Source organism: Pygocentrus nattereri, chromosome 30 (assembly GCF_015220715.1).
Source record: "Pygocentrus nattereri isolate fPygNat1 chromosome 30, fPygNat1.pri, whole genome shotgun sequence".
NCBI classification, from domain to species: Eukaryota; Metazoa; Chordata; class Actinopteri; order Characiformes; family Serrasalmidae; genus Pygocentrus; species Pygocentrus nattereri.
This window is the reverse complement of record NC_051240.1, coordinates 18,648,472-18,675,240: the sequence shown is the minus strand read 5'-3', so window position 1 is coordinate 18,675,240 and position 26,769 is coordinate 18,648,472. Positions and strand designations below refer to the sequence as shown.

Below are 26,769 nucleotides of genomic sequence, written 5' to 3'. Positions count from 1 at the left end.
TGAGCAGTGAGGCCTGTAATGTGAACGCTGCCGAAGTGGCTCAGACCGGATTTGATGAAATCAGTTTTGTGTGTCCACACAGGTTTAAACACATCATATCTGTGTCAGACTAAGGCAAAAAATTTGGATTTTTCCACTTTAGCCTGGTAACGTGAATGTAGCCCAAATACGTTTTCGGCTGTTCATACTGTTACACATAAGACCAACATGTGGCACATATATAGAAAAATACTGGATTTGAGGCACTTTTACTTGCAGTGTGAACACAGCCAAATTGGCTCAGATCTGATCCAAATAGGTCAGATTTGAGTTTACAAACATCAGATCTGTGTCACATTAGACATTTGTGCTACTCCAGCCTACTAATGTAAATATAGCCCACTTATGAAGAAAAAGGCTGGATTTGGGCCTCTTTTACCTGCAGTGTAAACAAAGTGGCGCAGATCTGATTTTAAAAAATCTGATCTGTGTGTACACAGAACTCTGAAACCATTAAAGGCAAAGCCAAAAAAGCTTCGTACCAATTCAACCTGGCAATGTGAACACAGCCCTATGTGTCTTAAAATGTGACTGACATGGACTGTCTGGATGGAGCTTTTTGCTGTATTTGAATAGTGTTGTTCACACCTGTTCTTACAGCTGTTCACTTGCAATCGGATCACCCAGGATGCGTGTTAATATCACGTGTGAACGGCCCCTCATAGAGGAGGGACGAAGCACACCATCGTTTTATATAGACGTGTCCACTTCAACTAGTTTCTGTATTTGGTCACGTTAGTTTCTGGAGCTGAACATAGATCAGGTGGCCCCTTCATCTACCATGACTAACGATCAAACTGGACATGGTAAAGTCAGCTTATGTGTGGGAGTCACACAATTTTGCCTTGACAGAAAGCGAATGTAATGTAGCATGAAAACCTCCACCTACAACAGACGGTGCTTTGCTTTGCCACAAGCATGCTCAACTAAGGAGGAGTCACATGTAGGCTCCAAATGTAGCCACAGATGTATTTAGTCTGATAGGCAGCCTTTCAGATCCGTGCATGATTAATCTGCAAAACGGAGAAACGGTGCTTCAGAATCTGAGAGGGAGAGACTCGGAGTCCCAGACTGTGCAGTCAGTCCTACTGGGTCAGAATTTGTGATGCAAATCGGCGAAAACGAGGCGGCAAAGAACGATTTGCATTCCCTCCATTTTCTCCATCTCCCCTCTCCTCGCATCCACACACATGCACACAAACAAAGTAGTTGCAGTGATTTTTGCATTTTTATAAAAAAAAAAAAAAAAAAAACGTCAGCGTTCATCTGATCCCTGATCTGATCTTCTCGCCTCGGAACACGGCTCTTATTCTGCTCTGCACCAACACAAAAACCCCAGCGATTCTCGAATGCTGTCAATCGGATTACAGAGATCAGTAGCCACACATTAATCAGGGGAGCTGTAGGAACCCTTTCAAACTTTTCGTGAGGACAGAAGCTCACTGACCATCCAAACTTCCTTAGTCATTCACAGCATTGAGAAAACAAACAGACCCTTCCCTACATCAACCCAAGCCAAGCTGAGAAGGTTCCAGAGCTCATCCAAACCCAACAGGACCAAAGCATCATTAAAGGGACCATAATCGACATTTTCTTGTATTTAGGTTTTTGTCTTTATAACATTTTATCTACTGAAACAGTCATGCTTCATTTTTACAGGACCATTTTTCACGTCTTCATGCCTTAGAATAAAACGGACTTATTCTTGTTACTTTGCCTTTAAGACTGATATATGTAAACGAGATGTCTTCTAATTGGCTGCCCTGTACTTCAAAAGGCAGTCCTGTCATTTCGTCACTGTCCAATGAAAAACACGTATTCGAATTTTTTTGCGATTTTTACTTTTCGGCATGGTTTGAGCTCAGCAGCCGTCCTTTAATGATGATTGGACCAATAGAAATGCTCCAAACATACTTGGAACAAAAACTTTTTCCATTAACTTACATTGAAAGGTAAGAACGTTTTTGCCCTCTCCTCCCAGTTAGCAAAACCTGCCCGGCTCACTTGTGGGCCACATCCATGGTTTGTTCTGGCCCAGTATAAGGCTGGGTCCTCAGCCCAGATCTGGCCCACACACTGTAAAGTGAGCAGAACTAAAGGATGTGGCCCATATTCTGGTTCCAATCTGGCCCGACTACACCGTTGGTCCACGATATTCACACCAGAATTGCCCCAGAAATGTAGAAAGAAGGAAAAACAGTATGAAGCTGTCCAAGATCTGGCCCCGTTCTGGCCTGCAAGCCTAACATCTACCCCTCGGTCAACCAACACTCATATAGGAAAGCCAGAATCGGCCCAAAACTGCCTATCCAGGCTGTAAAGTAACTATTGTGATGCATGTTTTATGTTTGTAAATGCTTTGGTTTTTGTGACATCACAAAAACGTGAGTGTTTTTGCGGTTTGGTTTCCATATTTGGAGCGAATGACCATTTTTGGGAATTGTTTTAAGTGAGGGCAAATTCATGTTTTCATAATATGGAGCCTTTACTTCATTTCTGCCCCATGCACACCAGGAAGGACAGACGGGGGAGCTGCCTGAATCCGCTGGAGTGGCTGATCAACGAGCAAAACTGCTGCAACTGCTGCTCTTCCCAAACCCGTGGCTGCACGTCAAAGCGGAGAGTCTAAAAACAAAAGACCTCCAAGGCGAGCGAGCAGAGTGGCCTAGGCGACGCTAAGACCCTGGATTATAATATGGGGGTCTCGCATTTTACCCATCGCAGAAATAAATAAATAAATAAATAAACCGTTACAGGCGAAGTGGCGGTGCATCCCTGCCAGCGTGAGGCGCCGAGGGGCCATAATACGCAGTAAAGTAGCCCGCTTGTAGCTGATTAGCTGCGACCGTCCAGGCGCAAGGCTTCAAAGCGAGGGCGCCCAGCAGCCTCCACACAATGGACCTGTGTGCGCGCGCGCGTGCGCGTGCAAGCAGGCGATCCGCCACCTACAAAAGCACGACCCCTGCCATTTTCTATCTTCCCCTTCTAATACAAGACGCCTCGGGTACCACTGTCGGACATTACCAGAGCGATGGAGAACCTCTCCTCCAGCTCGGCCGGGTCCGGCATGGGCAGCTTGGGGGGTTTGCTCCTCGCCCTGAAGTCCGTGAGCTGGGCATCCATGCTCTCCGCATTCCCCATGGCTTCTTGTTTTGTTGCTGTCTCGCTCGCCGCTTTTATCGTCTGTATATGTATCTCTGTGAGGGAGCGGATGAGGTGGGAACGATATGACGAGCTCGAGCCCTTACAGATAAAACCAGCGCGGCCACAATGAGCGAGCCTACATCTTTAATCCGCGGCGTCGGGTCGTCGTCGAGTCTCCCGAGTCTCCTCCGCCGCTGCAGCGCGTTAGAGCATCTCTCTTCAGTCTCCAGTCCGGTCCGGTCCGGTCCAGTCAGCGTGGGAGGGACGCCGCTTTGTACGTCTCCAGCAGCTCGGCTAACGGCTCCGCGCTCGTGAGCGGCTCGAGGACGGGCATGGCTCGCGCACTCGTTGTGGTGCGCGGCGAGCGAGCTGGCTAGTTAATCCGCGGTGTGCGCCTGTGTCTGTATCTGTATCTGTGTGTGTGGAGAACAGACGGAGGCTCGGCCGTACGCACACTGCCCTACCACCCCCCCCTCTCTCTCTCCCACACACACACACTCACACACACACACACACACATACACACGCTCACCACACACTCACCAAACCATTCAGTCAGACACAATGAAGGCTTTGAGCATCGAGCCCCTGCTGGGGCGTGCCAAAAAGCTGAGCCGGGGGAGGGGTGGGGTGGTGGTGGTGATGATGGGGGGGGTGATGGGGGGGCAATGTTTTGTTCCGTTGCATGCCGGTAAATGCAGTTCGGAAGGAGCCAGGCGAGCCTGCTTTGTTTCTATAGGGTTGCTGCTACAGGCCTGCAGACTGAGATTTCCAAGGCATGGTCTTTTAGCCCTTTTTGAGCTGGATTAGTTTTAATCTAGTTTGAACTAATCCGGTATGAATCTGTCATGTCTGTAGGTTTTTTTTTTTTTTTTTTTTTAATATAATTTCGAAGTGATTTACCTTCGGTAAAGGTATTACCGGAGCTCCCTCAGTAATAGCAGTCCTGTTAGAATCGATATCTCAGTGTAGTAACAAAACTGGGTGATAGAAAACGACGTCTTCGTTCTATTTATTTATTTATTTATTTATTTTTTTGCAGCCTGAAGACGAGACTAACACCTACGCCTAATAGACAAAGTTCCACTTATCGCTCATTCTCTACTCAAAGTCCAATTCACTTTACCAGCTTTCTTTAGTTCTACATTGCAAATTAGTTTGGTGAGTCATTTTAATCAGTAAAATAATTTTAACAGCGTCAGCAGAAACATTTTCTATAAAATCGTTTCATATCAGGCCTCATTATTTTCTTTCTCTTTGTAACGCCGGGGCGCGAAGATGAAGCGGACGCATACGCTGAGGGAAGTGAGATTTATTAAGGGCAAATCCAGAATCAGGGTCTAGACAGTCCTGGAAACAAGGGGGCAGGACCGGGAAGAAACAAAGCAAGGAATCACATGGACAAGACCAAAACAAAAGCACATGGAGGACTGGGAGGGGCCAGTCGTGACACTCTTAGTTCTTTGTAATATTTGTCTCAGTTTGTTTTTCTAAAATGAAAAGCTCTGTGAATTCAAAATCTGTTTGAGGAGATTAAAAACGAGTTAGAGCTTATATGCAGGACAGTAATCTAGGTAATCCGAGGGTGGACCAGCAGTGGCAAATAGCCGACGTGGTGCGACTTTATCAAGCCGGGGGACCAATATATGTTCGCTGTCTGGGCAGCAGGTATGAGCGCAGGCTTTTGATCCAACTTAGCACATTGCTTGTAGCACATTTCAGGGAAAATATAGCACCAATCATGTGTCTGTGAAGGTTTTCAGCTACTTAAGTAAGTGGTTCCCAGCTTTAGTGCTGGAATTCCCAAGTTTAATAAAGCTGAGTCAGCCCTCAGCTAGGCTAACTAACAACCATTTCCTGAGCTGAAGTGGGTGTGTCAGAGCAGGAAAACCACTAAGGGTGGATTTACTCCATGGTGTCTCTCAAAGCAGCCAGCAAGCTTTAAACGTCCAGAATCTAAACCTGGATTTTCTGTCTTATGACTAGGGATTCAGTCAGTTTATCGTTCACATAAACTCAAGACACGTAAAGAAGGATTATAACAACTATTTGGACACCAGTTCATGTCATTTGTGGTAAAAAGCCAGTAAAAAATATGAGGAACATGGAATTATGTCATTAAAAATCAAAAGCAATGATATCGGCAGAAAGTAACACAATGAAAACAATGACAGTGGCAAATTGTTAGGGACCCCCACTCAGTCAGTTAAGTAATTACATTGTGTAGAAGTAGATTAAGGCAGCTGGTATCTTGAAGATGCTTCATCAGTCGTCTTCATTTTGAAGTGGATAAGTGTCTCTTGAGCTCCTTGGGACCACCAATGGTTCCAAAACGCACTTGGTCATGTTCTTCATAACGTTCATACTCCATAAGCTCCATTCAGAAGCTGGGCATCGTGTGAGGCTGTAGCTCTTCTCTCCAGTCTAATAGACGGTGACGTCATTTTAAACCCTTATAATAAAAGAAGCTGAACTTTGTTTTTCTACTGAAAGTCGACCCGTTTTTCCCCAAATCTGGGCTCTAAACTATAAACAGACGGCGTCTCTTCAGTGATCTGCTCTGGAAACATCACTTTTAGAGAACAACACAAAGAGCGTCTGAGATTTCTGGCTTCAGCAGTAAAGTGTGAGTGTATAGCGATATGTGTAGATCATAAAACATGTTCTGTTCATTTGAGGGGAACGTTTACCAAAAATAAATAAATAAATAAACAAAATACAAATTTCAGATGGGCAAACCAAAACACACCCTGGAGAATAAGAGGTTAAAGATTAAATCCCACATTCAGTCGCCTCGCCTGAGTAAACTGTCAGAGAAAACGACACCTTTCAGGGCAGATACGCTTTCACTAAGGCGGTACCTTCAAGGAAAACTATATTGCCAAAAGTATTCGCCTGCCTTCACATGCATATGAACTTGAGTTACATCCCATTCTTAATCCATAGGGTTTAATATGATGTCAGCACACCCTTTGCAGCTATAACACCTTCAACTCTTCTGGGAAGGCTTTTCCACAAGGGTTAGGAGTGTTTATGGGAATTTTTGGCCGTTCTTCCAGACGCACGTTTATGAGGTCAGACACTGATGTTGGACGAGAAGGCCTGGCTCACAGTCTCCGCTCTAATTCATCCCAAAGGTGTTCTATCGGGTGAGGTCAGGACTCTGTGCAGGCCAATCAAGCTCTTCCACACCAAACTGGCTCATCCACGTCTTTATGGACCTGCTTTGTGCGCTGGTGTGCAGTCATGTTGGAACAGGAAGGGGCCGTCCCCAAACTGTTCCCACAAAGTTGGGAACATGAAATTGTCCAAAATCTCTTAGTGCTGAAGCTTTAAGAGTTCCTTTCACTGGAAATAAGGGGCCGAGCCCAACTCCTGAAAAACACCCCCACACCATGATCCCCCCTCCACCAAACTTTACTGTCGGCATCTGCTGATCCCGCTCTGTCATTTTACGTGGCCGACTACTTTGTTGCTGTTGTTCCCAATCGCTTCCACTTTGTTATAATCCCACTGACAGTGGACTGTGGAATATTTAGTAGTGAGGAAATTTCACGACTGGACTTGCTGCACAGGTGGCGTCCGATCACGGTACCACGCTGGAATTCACTGAGCTCCTGAGAGCGACCCATTCTTTCACTGATGTCTGTAGAAGCAGTCTGCAGGCCTAGGGGCTCGGCTTTATACACCTGTGGCCATGGAAGTGACTGGAACACCTGGATTCAGTGGTTTGGATGGGTGAGTGAAAACTTTTGGTAAAATAGTGTACCTCAGTACTTAGCGATCACAATTATACCATATTCAATTATTTTTAAAATTATGTTGTGCATACATCAGACCTGACCGCAGGCTTTGTTTCTAATTGAAGCCATAAAAAGGTTAAAAAACGTCCCTGTTTTCTGTGGGAAGGTGAAGGGAATGTACCTTTGAAACTAATGTAAGGTACACAATTAGTCCTGAAGGACCACCTTCAAGGGAACCCTTACATTGTTTGTACCTTGGAGGACAAAAATGACTTGTACCCTTTTTACTGAATTCTCAATTGTATTATTAAACCTTTAAAATCTCTTATTACATTCTAAGGCCTATAATTCAGTAACTACAGGGACTTAAATGCAAACTAACTGAGCTATTCTTAGGTTATAGCTATAAGTTATAAGTATGTTATAAAACCTTGGGCCCACCAGTGAGCCCTGTGCGTTTAAGGGGCTAAGCACAGTTGGAGAAGACACTGGGAAACTGTATGTAAAGCTATTTCACCAAACACACAAACAAACATGCTAAGAGAGGGAATCACTTTTATTTATGCGGCCACTCAAGACTTTGACGTCAACCGGTGATACTGTTTAAAGTTTGGAATAACACTGATGTGGTCTGTTCACATGGTTTCACATGGTCTCCATTCTTATCGCTTAAATGTTTAGTGCACAAACCGGACTATTACGTCTGCATATGGACTGAAGTGTGAAGGACTATTTCTTTCTTAATATGCAAAGTGTAAAACTCACCAAACCCAACTTTCAGTTCTATAGCAATAACTAATTCATTCTCAGAGACCACTCAGAGACACGCGGCATGGAGGCAGAAGCCTGTACAAAGGCATAAATAAAGGATGAGGACTGAAGAGGGACCTTCTACACCAAGTTCACCTCGTTAGTCTGCTTTGTCATGCAAAAGGGCAAACAAACCTCTGAACAGAAGCAGCACAGACAAACCACGAGTCGGCTGAAGTGTGTCGCCATGGATTGACAGACGGTGATCATCAGATTACACAAACTTAACGCTCACTAATGTGGACAAATATCTAAATGTCTTCATGGAACAGCAAATAATCCCACACAATGGCATACGCATGCTACCAATGTCACATTTGTAAGCATCTATACACACATTCATAACGTATTATAATGAGGCATTATGAACATGGTTATAAATATTTAATTAAAATGAATTACCCCGAATTAAACTTTATAGCCATGTTTATTATGCATTATGAATTGCAAATATAATGCATTGTGTTGTGTTAATAGCATGTCAGAGCCAAAGAAGTCAGTCCCAGCTTGGAGTGTATGAAGTAAACACAAATACAGAGGTTTGTACAACCTGGGATTTCCAATATTTTATTTCTCAGTGCTGGTGCTGTTAGGGCTGCATCTTCAGAGCTTCAGTCATGAATATTCAGATGTTCTAATCAGGCTGTCCAGCCTTGAATTATTGCTACAATGTGCTTTTCTTACCCAGTGCCCACACTTTACGTCACAGCAAACCAAGTACCCATCAGCCCCTCCCCTGAACCCCCTCTGACATCACACTGAGCGTGAGGTTACTCTGAAGGCCTAGAGAGAGACAAGATAGTCGAGTGCAATCACTGTTCCTTCACTGATTCTAATGCCAAGCGCTAGAACCCTTCGCTCTGTAACACTACACTACACTACACTACAGTAGTGCTGATTTCTGCTGGCGCTCTATTGGATATACAGTGTTAAATCAGTGCCAGGCTAATGGTGGTGCACATTACCAGTGGTGTACATTGACTTTCCCACATTGGGTGAAACTCTGATGGCAGCACTAGTTTAAACTCTGACATCTGAAGCCTGTAATGAGCTTTATTGTGTGTGTTTTTGTGTTTCAGTAAATTCTTCAGTAAATACTTCACTCTTAACACTGGAGGAGGCTTTAGTACAGTACGCTTCACTTTACTTAGAGTGAATAATTTGTTATAAACACTACTTATAATGCAGTGCAGAATTCATAATGCATAATATTTATAAATATTTATATAGCCATGTTTATGATGCCTTATGAATGCATTATAACATGTAATGAATGTGTTTATAGATGCTTACAAACGTGACATTCATAGAAAGTTTTACCAGTTTTTCTTTGAAAAAAAAGTCGTAAACATTGTGTCAGCGAACGTGCAAATCAAATTATCAGATAAAAAAACTCGATTACTGATTTTTTTATACAGTTAGGTCTCCAACGGTGTGTCTGTTGCCTCAGGGCCACAGGCTGAAAGGCATACATCTAACATCATGCTAGGCTACGTAAAGGTTTAAATGCATTAAGTGTTTTCACCACTTGAGTGCGCTACAGTGCAGAGCGGAAACGGTGAAACGTGCACAAAAAAAGGCCGACCGGCCCCGAAGAAGTCAAAGCGGCGTGTCCCGACTCAGAAAACAAGTGATGATGCACCGGAAAACAAACACAAGAAACTGAAAGTCCAAACGAAGGCACCAAAGTGTTGTTCTACAGGCGTTCTCACATTCTACTGAACTGCCCCAAAAGAGTTCAGCTGTTGATGATCCTCAGAAACCGAGCACACGCTGGAATGTCTTTGAACATCCATTTCATACAGTTTTCACACTTATACCATTGCGCTCTAAAGACAGAAGTGAATAAATATATGCATCAGTGAAAGACTCACAGCCTGTGTCTAGCAAAAGCAGCAGGAAAAGGAGTGTAAGCTTTAAGAAGATTCAGAGCTCCCACGGTATCCAATCGTCCGTTCGTTCTTCCACCTGTCCTCATGTATCCTCATATGTCCTTTTACTCCTCTTCTTCTTCTTCCTCTTCTTCTTCTTCCTCCTCCCCCTCTCCTTCCTCCTCCTGCATGAACTCCACCATCAGTTCGGCCGTGCAGGAGGCCTCGCCCAAGCTGTTAACCGCCTTGCAGGTATATTTGGCATCGTCGTCGGGACACACCTCAGAAATGACCAGGCTGCAGTGGCCGTCCTCCTCGTAGTCGATCTGGAAGTGGCGCGTCTCTTTGATTGGCTGGTCGTCCTTGTACCACACCACCTCAGGATCTGGGTAGCCTGAATGAAAAGCATTGAATATGTCACTGCAGTGGTTCTCAGGTCCAGTCTTGGGGACCCCCTAAACAGTCTGTACCCCAGCACACCAGCCCAGCTCATAAAGGGCTTGAGAACTTGCTGATGAGTTCCATTGTGTTGTATTTGGACACCAAACATTTCTTTGTGATTTGACCAGATTTGGGATAAACTATTTAATGTAGAGCATGTTATGAGTGTTAATTACCCTCAATCTTGCAATCGAAGCGGGCGGCACTGCCCTCCACCACCTCCACATCCTGGATGACCAAGGAGAAGGTGGGAGGCGCAGGGGTGTGGTTCTCATCTTCTGCACTCTCTAGGAATGGCGCAGGGGGTTCTTCTGGATGCACGCACACAAACAGGCACACGCATGCACACCATCAGATGCTTTATACATGTTTACTGCAAAGATATTACACTCTGCAGCGGCATGAATAGTATGAAACTGATGGCTGGGCTAACCTGGTTTATTATCTTCTGTTGGGGAGCTTTTCTTTGGGCCAATCCCTGCCAGCATTCCCATAGAGCTGAATCTGGAAATGGCTCGTACTGCATTGCCTGTTTTCTGCACAGCAAAGACACAAAAGCTTAGTTGAGTGTGCAGTTCGTCTTCACGACACGCATGCTTATCCAATAAAGTGTGTTTATTAAAGAGGAATTCCACAGGTTTTCTTTACAATTCCAAGTCGTTAGATTAGAAATGATTAGAAAGTGACTAGAAATGGCACATTTTAGAAAAACATACTGGCTGTTTACTTACTTACTGACTTTCTTTACAGTGGTGATGATAGGACCCAGGAGTCACAGTGTCCGCATGTATCTATATCTGTCTATATACCTGATACACTTGAATATCTGACTATACACTAACTGTCTATACGTCCAACACACCTATAACACTTGCCTACGCACATCTTGTCTACGTTCGACACCTGTACCTGCTGACTCTGCACATTGTGTCTTTTACTGTCTTTTGTCTTTGCGCTGTTTACTATGCATCTTTTATAACTGCACTGGAAAAGTAGCCCGATAGTGTTTCGTTATACTGTACTACCCTGTACTGTACAATGATAATAAAGTTGAATTGAATTGAATTGAAATGAATGTACTACCCAAAATGACCAGTGGGCCTACAAAAGCCTACACATGTAAATGCTTAAGATTGCTAAGATTTTTAAACATTTTTCTAACAATGCCCTCCGTGTACCTCTCCACCATGAATGGATAAAATTAGTGTAATCATTTTGGGTGAGTTCTTATGGATTTGGGTGAGGACTTATGCATGAAATGAATCCTATCACCACGCTTCACTTGACACGATTCTCCAAAATGGCACATTCATATTAAACTACTCTGAATGACCACCCAGGATTGAGCAGCGTGCGATGTAGCCCATGGTATTCGGGGGTCCCATCTTGGCTGGCTTCCCCAGTGTTGTGCTGGCTAACTCACTCGCCATAGTGGCGCTTCAGTGGCAACAGGATGTTTGGTTTAACAATTATTTTGGAAATGCTTTTTCTGCAGGGAGATTCACTCGAAAGAGGCCCCGAATATTCTGTAATAACTCTCTAGCGTGAAGTCATCTGAACAAAACACTGTGCCATGTGCTCCTCAGTATATGGAGCTTAGTCCAAGCCGGGATGCCCCTGCGTCAGAGTGATGAGGTAGGCACTGGGCAGCCTCTGTTTGCAACCTCTGGGTGCAGACCCCCGTACCCCTTCATGTGTCTGGCAGAAAACGGAGATCACTTCCACGATCACATCTAATGTACCCGATTACACATACGTCAAGATATGTAGCGTATTGTTTGGTTTATTACATACTTATTCAGTAAGGCTTATTATTCAGTAAGGCTTATTATTCAGTAACTACAGGCCTTCAATGCAAACTGACTGAGCTATTCTTAGATTATAGAAGTGTGTAAAAGCCCACTGACAGGCCTTGTCCTTAAGGGGCTATCTGAAATCTCACATCTCCTCTTTTGTTTTTGGTTTGAGAAATAAGTAACAATTCACTCTTCCCAGCAAACTCTTGTGAAATTGGGCAAATACTCAGATTTACAAATATCTTAAAGTTTTTCAGAAATATCCCAGCCATAGTTATAGCTGCTAGGCGAGGAAGGACCCAGTAGGTGACCTAATTTGCTACAGCGCCACCCTGAGGCAGACCAGTCCTGCATCTACCAGTGCTTCATGATAACTTCATAATAACATAATAAGTTTATTTTCAGGGACCCACCAGAATTCTGATTTTGAGACATGCAGCAGTTCCAAGATGTTTATTAGGGGCTCAAAGACCTTGCAGGACCCCCTGTATTTCGCACCTCGTTTTTAAGAATATTGTTAAGCTTATTTCTGTACATTTTAGCACTTGTAAGTCACTTTATTTAGTGAAAGTGTCTTATTCCTTTGGCAGATAATTTTACTTATTTTATGTGAGATGATCTGCCAATGGAAAGACACTTTCACTAGATAAAATCACTTGAAATAAGACAGTAATGTCTACGGAAAAAGTTAAATACGCTTATTATATTCATACAACAATCTCATAATGAGAAATATTGGACATATTGACTAGCTTTAAGATTTTTCCACTTGCTGAAATATCATTTTTACGCAGTGTAGAATTCCTCTTTAAATGAAACATCAGTCCAAAATCAACACTGCTGTCCGTTGCACTGCCAGGTTCTCTGACCTGCCATCGGCGTCTCAGTATGTACTTCTTCATGCGCTCCTTGGACAGCTGCTTGGCCTCCATGTTCTTGGTGTCCTGCTTTAGCCAGGTGTGCTCCAGGCACTGGGCACAGCTCAACCTGGCCCTGCAGCACGAGAAAACACAGACAGGGGGCGCTCTCAGACATACAGTGAGTGCAAAGGCATTAAGAGAGCTCTGTGCGGCATAAAACATTGGGGAAGGTGGTAGAACCATCAGCACTGTTTAAACTCAAGATGATCATCTGATATACAGTCACATTAGATGATCATGTTAAAGGAACCTCGATACAACGAGCCCCTCCATATCCCTAAATTCATCCACATAGCAATGGTCATTATCTAATGACCTTATGTGCCTTTGAACTCACTTCATGTGTTTCTTCAGGAGGCTGCTGATGAAATCTTTGGCCTGGTCCGAGATCTCATCAAAAGCCTCGTCCTCAAAGTCCCAAGTTGCAGAGGTAACGTTGGCAAGGGTTTCATTATCGTTGTCCCCCATGAATGGAGAGAGGCCACTAACACTAAGGACAAAAAGAGGAACAATGGTTAGATATGAAACCCTGGCTAGGCTTTCGTACTGTTCACCTTACACAGTATATAATGAGTATAATAACATGAGGCCAAAGCCTTCGCCAACAAATGCCAGCATGGAGTCGCGAAGCATTTCAGGCCACACGTCCATTTAGCAGATTCCATATTCTGTCCATACATTTTTGTCTCATTTGTTGTTTTCCCTACATTTGGCGAGGGTGAAAAAGGCAAAACAAGGTGCAAATAAAGAGTAAATATCAACAGATTCTTTTTTTCAGTATTATTGCACTGTTTTGTTATTAAAATACAGTGTCCCAAAAAACGGACGTAATTTCGTAGTCTAATAACACGGCCAGTTCTCCCTCAAATGACCTCACATTTAGATAAAATGTGTAAAAACTAACCAAGTTTATTTTTTTGTGTTTTCAGGGTGACGAATGGCGTTCCCTGGAAATGGAAAGGCATTGTGTGTGTGTTAGAATATACTCAAACACAGTCAAACGAGAGTGGGCAGCGCATTTTCGAGAAAATTCAATAAAAATGCAGCAACTGGAAAACAGATTTGGACAAAGAGGAAGGCTGTCTGTGCAGCGCAAAGGGATCTGGATGACCGCCAGAAGATATCGTCAGTCAGAACATTGGTGAAGCTGTGAAATCGGTTCTAAAATCAACATCTTCAACATCAACAATTTCTTTTTTTTGGATAAATAAATCTTGATTTTGATAAATAAATAAAGTATTATTCAACATGAAGCCTATTTAATTTCGTTTGCCTTCGACGTGTAGTCACTCAGATATTCACTTCTCATATTATGTCAAATTTTTTGGGACACCCTGTATTTCAAAAATACATTTTTTAAAGGACATAATGATTTGGTGACACCTCAGGTAAGTCCACCAGGGAGGAGACCCCGGGGAAGACCCAGGACACGCTGGCGTGACTATATCGCCCAGCCGGCCTGGGAGCGCCTCGGAATCCCCCCCGTAGAGCTAGTGGAAGTGGCTGGGGAAAGGGAGGTCTGGGCCTCATTGCTTAGGATGCTGCCCCCTGCGACCCGAACCCCGGAGAAGTGGAAGATGATGGATGGATGGATGGATGGATGGATGGATGGATGGATGGATGGATGGATGGATGGATGGAACGATTTGGTCTGCAAAAGTTTGGTGCTGATGGTCAAATGACATGTTTTGTTGATTTGAGTGAAAACAAGTGAATGAATTCCTCTACTGAGGACACACTTGTGCACATTAAAATGCACATCAGGACTGTTTATTTTATGCATTTTATTGTTTACTTTCTAAATTTAATATTTTTGGAAAAACGATAAAATATAAGTGACCTTTTCAAAAGTTATGGCACATTTAATATTTAATGTTGAATATTTTTTATAATGATTTTATGCTTACTTTGTTATTTATGTCAAGTTTGATCATATAGAAGATGCTTTAACTTATTTTCATTTATAAAATCAACAAAACGTGGCATGGGGTGTTCAACACGAGGGGGTTCAAACTTTTGCGTAAGACTATACAGTATAATATGTTTGCTTTCTCATCGGCTGCGGGAGAGGGGATGGGGTTATTTTGTGCTGGGCCAAATCAAATGTCCGCGCGGGCCCTTACAATATGGGCCATACTTTGATTTATAATCTTTCACCACTGCATATATAAACATTATCTTCAGTTTATTCACTGAGCTTTGCGTTTTAATGGTTCATGGTCAAGAGGAAGGATATTTCACATACAGGATGTAGCAGATAACTCCAATGCTCCACATATCTGTTGGATAGCTGATTGCCTCATAGTTGATCACCTCAGGGGCCACAAACTCAGGTGTTCCAAAGAGAACCTTGAGTGCACCGGAGTCCTCTGAGAACGGAATAAAAAAGGGGTGATTAGTTTCTCTCAAATTACAAGTGAGAAACACGATTAAATCAAGGGGATCATGACAAAATCAAGTGAAAGCCCTGAAACGCTTGAATACACTGTATAACAAAGCAGTCCAATCATTTTGTCGTAGAACATCAGAACATGGTAATAGGAACCAGGGTTCACAATGTCTATAACGCAAATGTAGTCGTTTTATTTACTGTCCAAAACCACCAGTGAAGCTACATGTGCATTTGGGTTTTAAGGTGTAAAGTTAAATGTATGTATTTTTTTTTCATATTTCCACAAATGGATTACTGAGCGGGCCAGTGGAGTCAGTGCCCAAAGGCCTCTGACTGCCAGGGGCCTCAAAACAGGCCAGAGGTGGCTCAAATGCTGGGGACAGTCCACTGCAGACGCAAACTGACCAGCCCTAATGATTAGTAAATAAATGAAGAAAGAAAGCCCACCATATTAAAAATAGGTGACACTTTACTTGAACCCTGCTGCATAACACTGACATAATATGTCATGTTAACATTACCAGTAACTGTCATGTGTGATGATGCGTGATGTCATTTAGCCATCATGACATCAAACATTACGACATCAATCATGACAATTCTACAACACCATAAAAGTGTTATGATAATGATAAAAAAGTAATAAATCTTTGGGGGACTATCTGGCCGTACACGTATATCTGCCATGAATAGCTTAAAAAAAACACATTTTATGTCAAAACCTGGTATGTGTGGGTGTATATGTGTATATGCATATGTATAAATATGTGAATATGTGTATGTATGTATATCTATATAATTTTTTTTTCCTCCCCCTTTTTTTTTTTTAATTTAGTTGTCTGTTTATTTACTTATTTATTTTTTTTTCTCTTTCTTTCTTTTTTGTTTCTTTTATTTATTTATTTATTTATTTATTTATTTATTTATTTATTATTATGATTTATTATTATTTTTATTTTTTTTCCTTTTTTTTCCCTCCCTTCTTCTCTTTCTTTCCTGTCCTCTTTTTTCTCTCATTTATTGCCTGTCAGGCCTGGCCAAACAAATAAAATACAATCTTTAACAAGAATAGGCTTTAGTAACCTATAGAGCTTTTCTTGTGAAACCAAATATGTTTGGTACATCAGTGCATTCGGATTTCCATTCCGATTACAAAAACTGCCAGACATGACAGGTTAAAAAACAAACAAACAAACAAAAAAAACCTGGTATCAAAACAAAAAAACAACGTAGCATCTGGCTACACATTCCTCATAACCATGACCATTTAGTCTAGTCATTTTCTACAGGGTAGCGTTTAGAGGTATTAAACACTTTGAATGTCTGGTTCCTATCACTACCTCTGAATGGAGTTTGTCACAACGAATGACTTATATTTGCATATATATATTTGCATATATTTTATCATAACCTTATGTACAGAACTGCTGAGCAATCTGTTTACTAGCTACACTTAGTGGAGACTATGCTGACCCCTTGACTGACAGAAAAGACCACCGTGCGGGTGAGTACCTAGCCTTCTTGCAAGGCCAAAGTCGATGAGTTTGATCTTGCTGCCCGTCTTGTTGACGCACATGATGTTCTCTGGCTTGAGGTCCAGGTGCACGATGCCCTGCTTGTGGATGAACTGGACCCCATCGATGATCTGGAGCATATACTTAATGACCTCGCGCTCTGTCAGCTCGAAATCCTCGTCAACGATTCGCTCAAACAGCTCCCCGCCCGAGATCCTGAAGCCAATAGGGGAACAGGCTGACGTCACCAATCAGTGACAGGCCTACTAATCGCCTGGAATTCTACAGTGACCAACAAAAATCAACAAAAGACAGAAAGTGGAAGAGGCAGCGCGGAACGCCATCGGCGCAACACACTTCATCAGCATTTTCCATTAAACAATCAAGACTTATTTCTGTTCCAGGAGCAGCAATAAACAAGTCTCGTACTCGAAATGAGATTCAAATCTGGGCCTTTTTTCCATCATGGCTGCCAAGCCGAGGCTGAGAGGTTCCCTCCTTGGTTCCTCCCTCCCTCTCGTTCTTTAGTGCTATATAAGGACTTGTGACAAGCACTTCTCCAATCACATGCCGCTGCCTCTGCATGCTGCCCTCACCATAAAAAGCAAAACTGGTGAAAAGATTTAAGGGTGTTGAGGTGGAAAAAAAACCCCACTAGCAAACATCCTGGCAAGTTCTAGATGAGAACACTCAGCTCTGCTTAACAAGTGAATGTAATCATCGCCGTCACTTTAAAATCCACATCATGCTCTTTTCAGTTAAAATGCTGCCCTACAGCGACGTAAATGAGACCCACCTGAGTTGTGTTAGCCTTTGTTCTGCTTGTTTATCATAGGTCACACAAGGCGAAGCGGACTTACATTTCCATCACCATGACCATGTCGGACTTGCCCTCGAAGGCGTCCATGCACTGCACGAGCTTAGGGTGGTGGAGGCTGTTCATGATGCTGATCTCCTGCCGCACGTTCTCCTTCTCCTTCTGCGAGAAAGCTTTGATGAACTTCCCTGCCCACACCTTTTTGGTTGACTTCTCGACCACTTTGAAGACCTGGCCAAATTTACCCCTGAGGGGAATGAGAGAGACGTAAATGAAGACAGTTGAAAGAAATGCATCAGAAATAGATTTTAGGGACAAACTGATGAGTGGAATTGTGTCTTACGTGCCCAAGCGATCCTCCACGTCATAGAAGTCCTTTACACTGCAGTCTTTCTTTATAACCACATCCCTGTACTCGGGCTCTTTGTCTGAATCTGAGAGGTTAACAGACATGTGAGAAAAGAAAGATGAAGGATGTCTTTTTTTTTGGTATGACTTGATATGGTCAGTGCTTAATCCACTACATGTCGCATTGCAAAGTTAGTCCTGGGTTTAGTGCAAACAAATTGTTTAATAAAAATAACTGTACGAATTACTTATCAAGCCAGAAAAAACATTTTTTGTATGTATTTTTTTCATATTTCCACAAATGGATTACTGAGTGGGCCAGTGGAGTCAGTGCCCAAAGGCCTCTGGGCAAAGGCCTCTCAGGGGGCCTCAGATTAGGCCTGAGGTGGCTTAAAGACTGGGGAAGGTCCACTGGAGGTGCAAAATATGTAGTGTAGTGTAGTGGGTAACATCTCTGCCTTCTACGCTGTAGACTGGGGTTCAATTCCCTGCTTGGACAAGCCCCCTACACTATACCAATAAGAGTCCTTGGGCAAGACTCCTAACACCACCTACGGCCACCTGTGTAAATTGATGAAATTGTAACTCTGCCAAATGCTGTAAATGTAATGGCCAGCCCTAATGACAAATAAATAAATGAAAAAAAGAAATCCCAGCATATTAAACATTGGTAAAAATTTACTCAGAATCATACTACATTAAATTACCATGCCATAAACTTGTTATATGCTGTTAGGAGTTGTGATGACAAATTTTGTCCAATAATATTAGAGTCTAATGTTTGATGTCGTTTATTGTCAAATACAAATTTTTGCTGTGTGTTCTAGTGAGCCGTAAAGACATCAAACATTATGACATCTGTCATGAGAATTATCGGTAATGGTAATGCGACACTGTTACATTACTAGACACAATTTGTCTTGGCAACTCATGAAAGGATATAACAGTTGCCACGACATGTTTATGGCATGGCTATGTCAATGTCATGTTACAGGGTTCCAGTAAAATGTTACCTTAAAATAATCAATAGCCCTTTAAGACCACTGAAATAACAGGCTAATGCACATTAATTAAGACTTAATAATTATGTTTTGTTTGTTGACATAACAATCCAATTCTGTTCAAAGCAGCCATAAACAACTTTAGTTCTGAGGTATTGTTAGACTGGGAAGGTGGGGAGATGGGGTTCCTCCAAAGGCCACAATCTGTCCCTGTATGTATCAAGAATGTCTTGAGGTATTGTGTTATGTTTTTGCCAGATCGCCCACCCGTAGATTAGCAGATCCCAACAAATGGTCCTGAAGTACCCCAGCCCTGGACATTTTAATGTTTTCCCAGTTCTAATGCACCTGAACCAACTAATCATAATTAAGGATCATAATTAAGGATCATTAAGCCCTTCCTGTGTTGAAGTGGCAGTTGTGAGCAAGAAGAACCCAAAACTATCCATGGGATTGCTCTAGGACCAGAGCTGAAAACCACTGGTTTGGGTGAATGGATGTGTGGATAGATGAGAAGAAAGGTGGATGAATGTCAGAAGTGATGGATTTCAGGTAGACAAACTGAGTGAAATGCATACCATCATCGGACACTGTTGCCTCAGCTTCCTCTTCTTTTTTTTCTAGGGAGGGAAGTTAGTGCATATAGTAAGTTCCCTTGTTAAGCCACAATGAAGGCCCTTGACTCTACATAATGTACAGATGAAGAAGCCTTAGATGTCCCTATCTTACTGTCTCTATCTTCTACTGGTTGCCTCCTACCTGGCTCCACTTGTACTCCCACTGTGACCGGTTCTGACTCGGCACTGGGTTCGCCGATGCCGTACATGTTAACCGCTCGCACGCGGAACTTGTACTGCCGATCTGAGAGCAGCTCCTGGATGTGGTAGGAGGTGCTGTTACAGGAAGTGAGTGTGCTCCACTTGTCATCCACAGAGTTCCAGATCTCAAGATTATATGACTGGACGATGCTGCCCCCATCGTAAGTAGGTCCATACCAGGAGAGGGTGAGCGAGGACTTGCGGATGTCTGAGGCAGCTGGGACCCCGGCTGGTGGATCGGGCTTGTCTAAGCAGAGAAATGTGATGGTTACAGCACAGCAGTAGACAGTGCTGAGGCAATGTTTGTGGTTTTAAACTCTCAGGGCGTTCTAGGCTTCAAGATTTCTGTGAAATAAAAAATGCATCTGCAATTTTTAGTTAATTTTTATTTATTAGAATCATCATATTTACTGAATATAAATATCTACACAGGTACAGCCAAACACACTCTCCCATTGGTTAGGCCTTCAGGAGCTGGAAAGAAGGCCTAACACATCAGATGAACCATAATTAAAAAGTGACAGTGCAATTATCATTCAAAACTGTGTTTATTTAAAATGGGTTGAACCAATTTAGTGAGAAAACATTTTACCCTGGGATTTATGGAACTCCTGTATCACTGAGAGCAAATACACGCGGTAGTTTTAACATGTTATTATTCATGGTATTCCAATTGGAAAACAGTGGCAATAGCATCAGCATGGTCAATTATATTAGTGTCTTTTAGAAGCATCAAATGAAAGATGGAGTGTCTTTTATAAGCTTTAAGTGTTTTTAAAGCTTACGGAGTGTCTTTTATAAGCTTTAATCTAGGGTGTTTAATCTAGAACCTCTAGAATCCCATAGGGGTGCTTGCAAATTGTTACTGTTATGTTGTTTTACTTCTTTTTTAAAATAGTACTGACATTTATGCCCAGAACAGGTGACCTAATAACGGTGAAGTTTGCCATAGAATCTGGGTATCAGTTATTTTAAGGTGTAATCTTGAGCTTTATGAGGGATTATTTTGAAGGATTACTATGAAATGTGTTAAACTAATCAAATTAGATTCATTATGCCACTTTATACATTTCTTCTGCCTTTTTTAATCTTTTTGGGGGCACCGGATAATTTCTGAGCTTGGTAGCAAAGCAGCTTTTGCTGAGACATTAAATGCTGGGGACTTAAAGGTGGGTCTTATGCAGAATCCATTGTGACAGTGGTTCCTATTCCTTCTCATGAGTATCAATGCACATGCATATTTTGGTATATTCCCTGCTCTAACAGCCTAATTGAAATAATAAGCTAATGAACAAGCCCTTCCAGACTCGGAGGGGGCACAGTAATGCCAGGAAAATGATACAGATATGCTGTGCAGGGGTCCTCCAGGTCCAGGATATGGAACCACTGCATTATGGAGTGTCTGATTCCTCCTGATCTTCATCTAGAGTAGCAACCCCTAGTATTGCGTACTCACACAAGCAGTAGTACCTACAGCCGGGTTCTCCCTTTCATTAAAACAAAACAACAACAGCAAAAAGCAGGGGTTACTCACATCTTCACATCTTTGTATACTTGCTTAGAATTTCACCTTCGATTTCACAACCTCTTATTATTAAGGGTCTTATCTCAGACTAATTTGCTTTGCCTGGTTATGAAGAGCCTCAGAGAAGATTGGCTTAATTCCTGCAAACTGATGTCACAATAATCAAATTAGATTATTGATTTTGCATGGTTAATTTAGTGACCCTTATTAGTCCCACAACGGGGAAAATTCACCTCCACATTTAACCCATCCATGCAATGAATTGCCACATACACTCTAGTGAGCGCACACACGTAGGGGGCAGTGAGCACACTTGCCCGGAGTGGTGGGCAGGCCTATCCACAGCACCCGGGGAACAGTTGGGGGTTGGGTGCCTTGCTCAAGGGCACTTCAGTCATGTACTGTTGGCTTGGGGGATCGAACCCGGCGACCTTCTAGTCACAGGGCTGGTTCCCTAACCTCCAGCCCATGACTGCCCCCCAGTGTGACTGCCCCCCAGTTGCCTTGTGGTAGAATAACAGGTGTCTTGAGAGATGACATCAACGTTCATCATTTGTCTCGCTGTCCAATTTTTGACTTTATCCAAAGATTTATCACAGTATATCATATGGAGAGGGCAAGAATCTCTCTCTCTCTCTCTCTCTCTCGCTCTCTCTCTCTCTATCGCCACTCCTTTCCCCTTTTTCTTTCGCCCCCATTTCAGCAACAGTGCCCCCATTAGACAGCGCGTGTCATACCTACAACGGTGAGGTTGAGCGAGGCCTGCTTGGTGCCGTATTTGTTCTGCAGCTCCAGCGTGTAGCAGCCACAGTGATCCTGGTCGCTGGCTGCAATCGTCAGCTGGCTGCTGTTCTCCTTGGTTTCTATGGTAACACCTCCACTTCCTGCCTGGATCTGGAGCAGAGATAACGGCCAAATGACAGAATGTCATGAACACTGATGGACAGAACAGCACTGTGGCAAGGGATTTTCACGTAGTCTATATATCATGAGCTGGGAGATTCCTGCTGGCTGCTTTTCCAAAGACCAACAGCATTCACTCTTTTATACCTTGCCCCTTCTCCCGCTATGCCCATTCCTCTGTCCATCCCTCTTCTCTCGCTTCCCTTTCATTCTTACCAGTTTTTTGAACTTGAGCCAGGTGCATGTAATGGGTGCAGTGCCTCCAAAGTTACACAACAGCTCCACCTTCTCTCCTGCTCTGATCTTCAGGTCTCCTGGGAACTGCAGAATCTGGGGTGGAGAACCTGCAGTAGGCAATAATGTGGGGTTGCATTAAATCCAACTTGGGAGGTGGGGTTGGGGGGTGTCCTAACATTCCTAACTTAACCCTGCCTCCCTTCATTTCTTTCATTTCATGTTTAAATGGGCATTAATTTCAAGTTATTATTATTTTAGGAAACATTTCTAAAGACACTAGATATAAAACAGTCCAATTACACAAGGAAGAGGGAAGTCAATAGAAAATAAGGGGAAAAAATTATTAAAGTATATAGATAAAATGGGACTTCGAACAACTGTGCCATAATCGAATAAATAGTATTTGAAGCTTTCATTTTTCAAGTTCCACTCTTGCTTCAGAGCTGGTGTTTCTGTCCAGCCTATAAAAAGACAACTCAACACTATGAGTCTGAAAGGACGTGTAGCTGTCGAAAGGCCATTACTGAGAAAAGCTAGACAAAAAAAAAACAAAAAAAAACAAGAAATCAAGAAAGAACAAGTGACCCCCAGAACCCAGGGGTTAATATCACTGGGTTTCAGTTTGTTTGGGATTATTTGGATTGTGAGAATCGGAAAATGCAACCAGCTTCTAAGACTCAACTTCAAAGGTGTGGAAAAACATCCGCGCACATTTCTTTGAAAAACTGAAGCATTTCTATTCTGAAAAGAATAGAAGGTCTAATGGCAGCTCTTTCTTGGACACACTAAATACTGAAACAACTGATATTACATTTAGTATTTGTGTCATTTTCAGCTTGATATGTTTTCTTTGCTTTCCTGGCCCTGAGAAATGAATAGCTTGTACTTAATGACCATTCAGAGAGTTGTCTCTGATTTTGCTCATTACTGTGCATAATAAAACAGGATAGACATCCACTGGTTCTATCCCTATACATACCCATGCTCGGTGGGATACAATGTCTATGTGGCAGCTCATCAGAGCTCCACTCTTCAGTGTTCTTCTGAACATGTTGCCTTGTTGTTTGGTTTCAGTGTGTCCCTTCCAAAGAAGGTTCAATGAACCAGACTTCATAAGAACTCTGGACTTACCCTGTTTGGTGGGAGACTTTGGCGCTGGCTTCTTCTTTATTCTGGCTTCATCTGTATAATACACACAGTGTTATCACAGAATAAATAGATAGCTTTCAGATGGCTGACTTGGTTTATTTTACTTCATGATTTAAGTCTGGCCGTATATTTGAGCAGATCATTTGTGAAGCAAGTTTACAGGGAAATCTAGATATAAATAAAGCCCATCAGGCATCAAGTGGATGTCAAACATGGAGACATATTTAAGGAGGGAGCTATGTTAGGTGCCCTGAAGGACTGATCTCGTTTTGGAGGCTGAACTTCAGTACGAACTTCTGTATGTACCATTACATCGGACTAGGAAACCGGTCAGCGTTCATTTGTGAGCGCCTGGGAGAATGTGCAGGAGCTTCAGAGGAGGCTTGCCTTTCGGGATCAGCATCCCAGAGAGAAGGTCTGCCTTTGCGGACACCGCCTGCTGGAATTCCCCTTTTATGGGCATGCTAAAAATAGGGCCCCTAGGATCCAGGAAATGGCACTGGCCCTCTCTCCCCAGTATTTATTCTAGGTTTGATAGCCGTCAAGAAACAATGCAACATATAAACCCCACTAATGCTCGGGCCCAGTCCGAAGACACAGGCAGGACGAGAGTCAGGCTTTAGGAGGCACTTGCATGGGAGAAAACGGCTTTAAGCTATTTTAGGGCATTCGTTTCTGCTTCCATCTCCATCTTTTCTGGGTTTTTTTTCTCTAATGCACTCAGTTTGCTCCCATCGTTCTTTTTCCATATGATCAGGTTACTTTGTTAGGCCTTGCTAGTTATGCTTGTGAAATCCTAGAAGCTTGTGAGGCACGTATGCAAGTAGTGCGTGAACGTTCCAAATCAATATGGCTCTTAATTATCAAGTAGATCCAAGATCAGCTTCCTCTTGTGGGTGCAAATTGACTCCCAAGGATTTAATAGGCAATAACTGGTCCGGGATCTGCACTATTATTCTGAGAAGCTGGATAAACACGGCCGGAGTTTATTTCTACTCGTCCTCAAGCACACGGATTAAGCGGGAGGATATACTGTGACTGCTGCATAAAAAGCCTGGAACAAAAACAATCAAGCAGACCAAAAAACGATCCACCAACACTTGCTAACAGGTGAAGCAGACAAACCCCTTCCCACCCCCATCCCACCAGACAGGCACGCTGGCCCAGGCTGGCACTGTCCTATCTCCAGGCTCAAGGTTTCAAATAGCAGATGTTTTTAAAAGGAAACCTGGATTAATGTCCACTCAATGTCGCAAGCCATGCCACTGTGGTGGAGCATCAAACGTGGATGGGATTTGGTGTCTTGGTGATTGTTGGGCTGGTCAAGTTCCTGTGTTTGGACAGGAAGGCTCTCCTGATCCAATGGGATCAGTGGATTGCAGTGCATACTTATCTCACAACCACAGACAGGAAGATTAAATATCAAAACAATTTCATCTATGCTTAGAAATAAAGGGTAAGGAATATATGGGTTATACCAAGAAGACCACAGCTTCTGTACTCACTCTCTGTTGTAGGTGCTGATGATGAGCTTTTCCTGTTTTTCTTTTCTGCTGAAGGATCTGAGGGATCTATAAAAAGAAATACAGCATACAGTCATCATCTCCTGGTGACAGTGGAGCAGCCATTAGTTCACTGTTTTTACGTCTATGCAATGTGGTTTAAGGTTGTTTTAAAGTGGAGGTTGTTGACCTCTTTGGTGGACCATACCATCCACTTGGACCATACAGGAACATTCGGCCTTTCCCTCTGCATTCTCTGCTTTGCATGTATAGCGCCCTTCGTCTTCTGGAAGAGCCTTGTCTATGGTCAGTGAACATTTGCCTCCTGGGATCAAAAAGAGCAGGCGAGAGATTAGCAACACCTTATACACAGCCGCATGCATCATTAATGAAATAGGCTACTCCAGCCTTTCTGTTTGGCACGTTGGCACTCAAAACATGAGTGGACTGACATGAAAATATTGGATTCTATTGAGTTTATGTAGATAAAATCACCCCGTTCAGCCAAACAAACCCATCAGAACAGGAATCGATGCAATATTCATCCACAGTATATGGGTGTACCCTAACCACTGGACAAAGCAACAAGACAGGGTCCCCCTAAATTCCAGCCGCGACTCAGGCTTGGGGAATCCTCCACTGCTATTCCAGAACTTTCTAATTGTGCCTGAATGACTGAGTGCATTGACCCCTTTACGCCGGAACAAAGGGGCAGTTTTTAAACCCCTGGATCGGATGACTCGTCCAGTGTGAGCTCAAAGAGCTAAAATAACAGTACTAACTGGGAGCTGCAGTCATCCATGTGAAGTCCAGTCCCTGCTTTATGAGCTTGAGGCTCTCTCTGATCTACAGCCTGTCAGAGAAGGGGGCAGTGGGGTGGGGAGTGTTTGAAAACACTGTTTAATCTTGACAGGCCCATTCAGTAACTCATCGGATCATGAACATGAGGCCAAAGGAAATTACACTGCATAATATTTTTCCTTCGAGGCACATGAGACGGAGAAATTCTACAGCTGATGGACAGAAAATAGTAAACAGAATGTTTACATGGTGAATCAAAATGTATTCAAAATTATTGTAGAATTTTGTTCGTTTATACTATAACGAATATATCACTGTTGTCGGAAGAAAACCTCGTATCTCCATTTTTGACGTAATTTGAAAATACCTGTTGCTCTTTACATTGTGTGTGAATTTCATGAAGAATGGACCAAAAGAAATGACCCACAATGACTTGGGAAAAAGTCTGGTTCCATTGACTTGCATTAAAAGTAGAGCAGGTTTTTTCCTTCTCCTGTAAAGTGACCATTTTGGAGATACGAGGTTTTCTTCTGACAACAGCGATATACATTTTAAATTAAGCAAGCAGAAAAGGACATGATCCACTGCCTCATACCTTCCTGAGATAATACAATGAATTTTGACGGCTTCACAACTTTCCCATCCAGGGACCAGGTGATGACAGCCGGTGAGTCAGAGGTCACCGTGCACTCTAACCTCAACCTTTCTCCATCCACAACTGTGACATCGTTCAGAGTCTGTGTGAACGAGGGCGCTTTGCCAGAGCCCTTCTTTCCTCCATCTCCTCCATCCACAGAAATGGGCACGCTCTTCTTTTCTGCTGAACTCCCATCCACGTTGGTACCCTTCTTCTGATTGATGCCTCCATCCACAGTTTTGTTCTTTGATTCCACAATCCCACCATCCGTCTTCTTCTCAGGGCTCAGCTTCTCTGCTGGGATGCTTTTCTTTTCTGCAGTCCCTCCTGCAGTCTTTTTCTCTGTCCCTACTTTTTCTAC

At 43.0% G+C, this 26,769-nt stretch overlaps 2 protein-coding genes across 5 annotated transcripts in view; both read right to left on the bottom strand.

Moving 5' to 3' along the window:
- Nucleotides 1-3,749, bottom strand: part of fmnl2b (formin-like 2b) — a 43,663-nt gene extending 39,914 nt beyond the window's left edge. For 3 of the 4 annotated variants that reach the window (XM_017724110.2, XM_017724109.2, XM_037536483.1), the window contains exon 1: nt 3,064-3,749. In XM_017724110.2, coding sequence (XP_017579599.1) covers nt 3,064-3,180 — 117 coding nt within the window. In that variant the 5' untranslated portion in view covers nt 3,181-3,749. The remainder of the gene's footprint in view (nt 1-3,063) is intronic. The other variant, XM_037536484.1, reaches the window with a different exon arrangement.
- Nucleotides 3,750-8,971: 5,222 nt separating this feature from the next.
- mylkb (myosin light chain kinase b) overlaps nt 8,972-26,769 on the bottom strand; it is an 18,399-nt gene continuing 601 nt past the window's right edge. Inside the window, exons 1-17 of the mRNA XM_017724114.2 lie at nt 26,367-26,769; nt 25,179-25,295; nt 24,974-25,039; nt 23,451-23,501; nt 22,299-22,426; nt 21,917-22,073; nt 19,596-19,901; nt 19,415-19,456; nt 17,831-17,921; nt 17,531-17,734; nt 16,669-16,886; nt 15,010-15,133; nt 13,102-13,254; nt 12,714-12,837; nt 10,482-10,584; nt 10,225-10,359; nt 8,972-10,001 (exon numbers count right to left, since the gene is read on the bottom strand). The exon at nt 26,367-26,769 is cut by the window's right edge and continues 601 nt beyond it. Of these exons, the coding sequence (XP_017579603.1) occupies nt 9,733-10,001; nt 10,225-10,359; nt 10,482-10,584; nt 12,714-12,837; nt 13,102-13,254; nt 15,010-15,133; nt 16,669-16,886; nt 17,531-17,734; nt 17,831-17,921; nt 19,415-19,456; nt 19,596-19,901; nt 21,917-22,073; nt 22,299-22,426; nt 23,451-23,501; nt 24,974-25,039; nt 25,179-25,295; nt 26,367-26,769 (2,691 nt within the window). The 3' untranslated portion in view covers nt 8,972-9,732. The remainder of the gene's footprint in view (nt 10,002-10,224; nt 10,360-10,481; nt 10,585-12,713; nt 12,838-13,101; nt 13,255-15,009; nt 15,134-16,668; nt 16,887-17,530; nt 17,735-17,830; nt 17,922-19,414; nt 19,457-19,595; nt 19,902-21,916; nt 22,074-22,298; nt 22,427-23,450; nt 23,502-24,973; nt 25,040-25,178; nt 25,296-26,366) is intronic.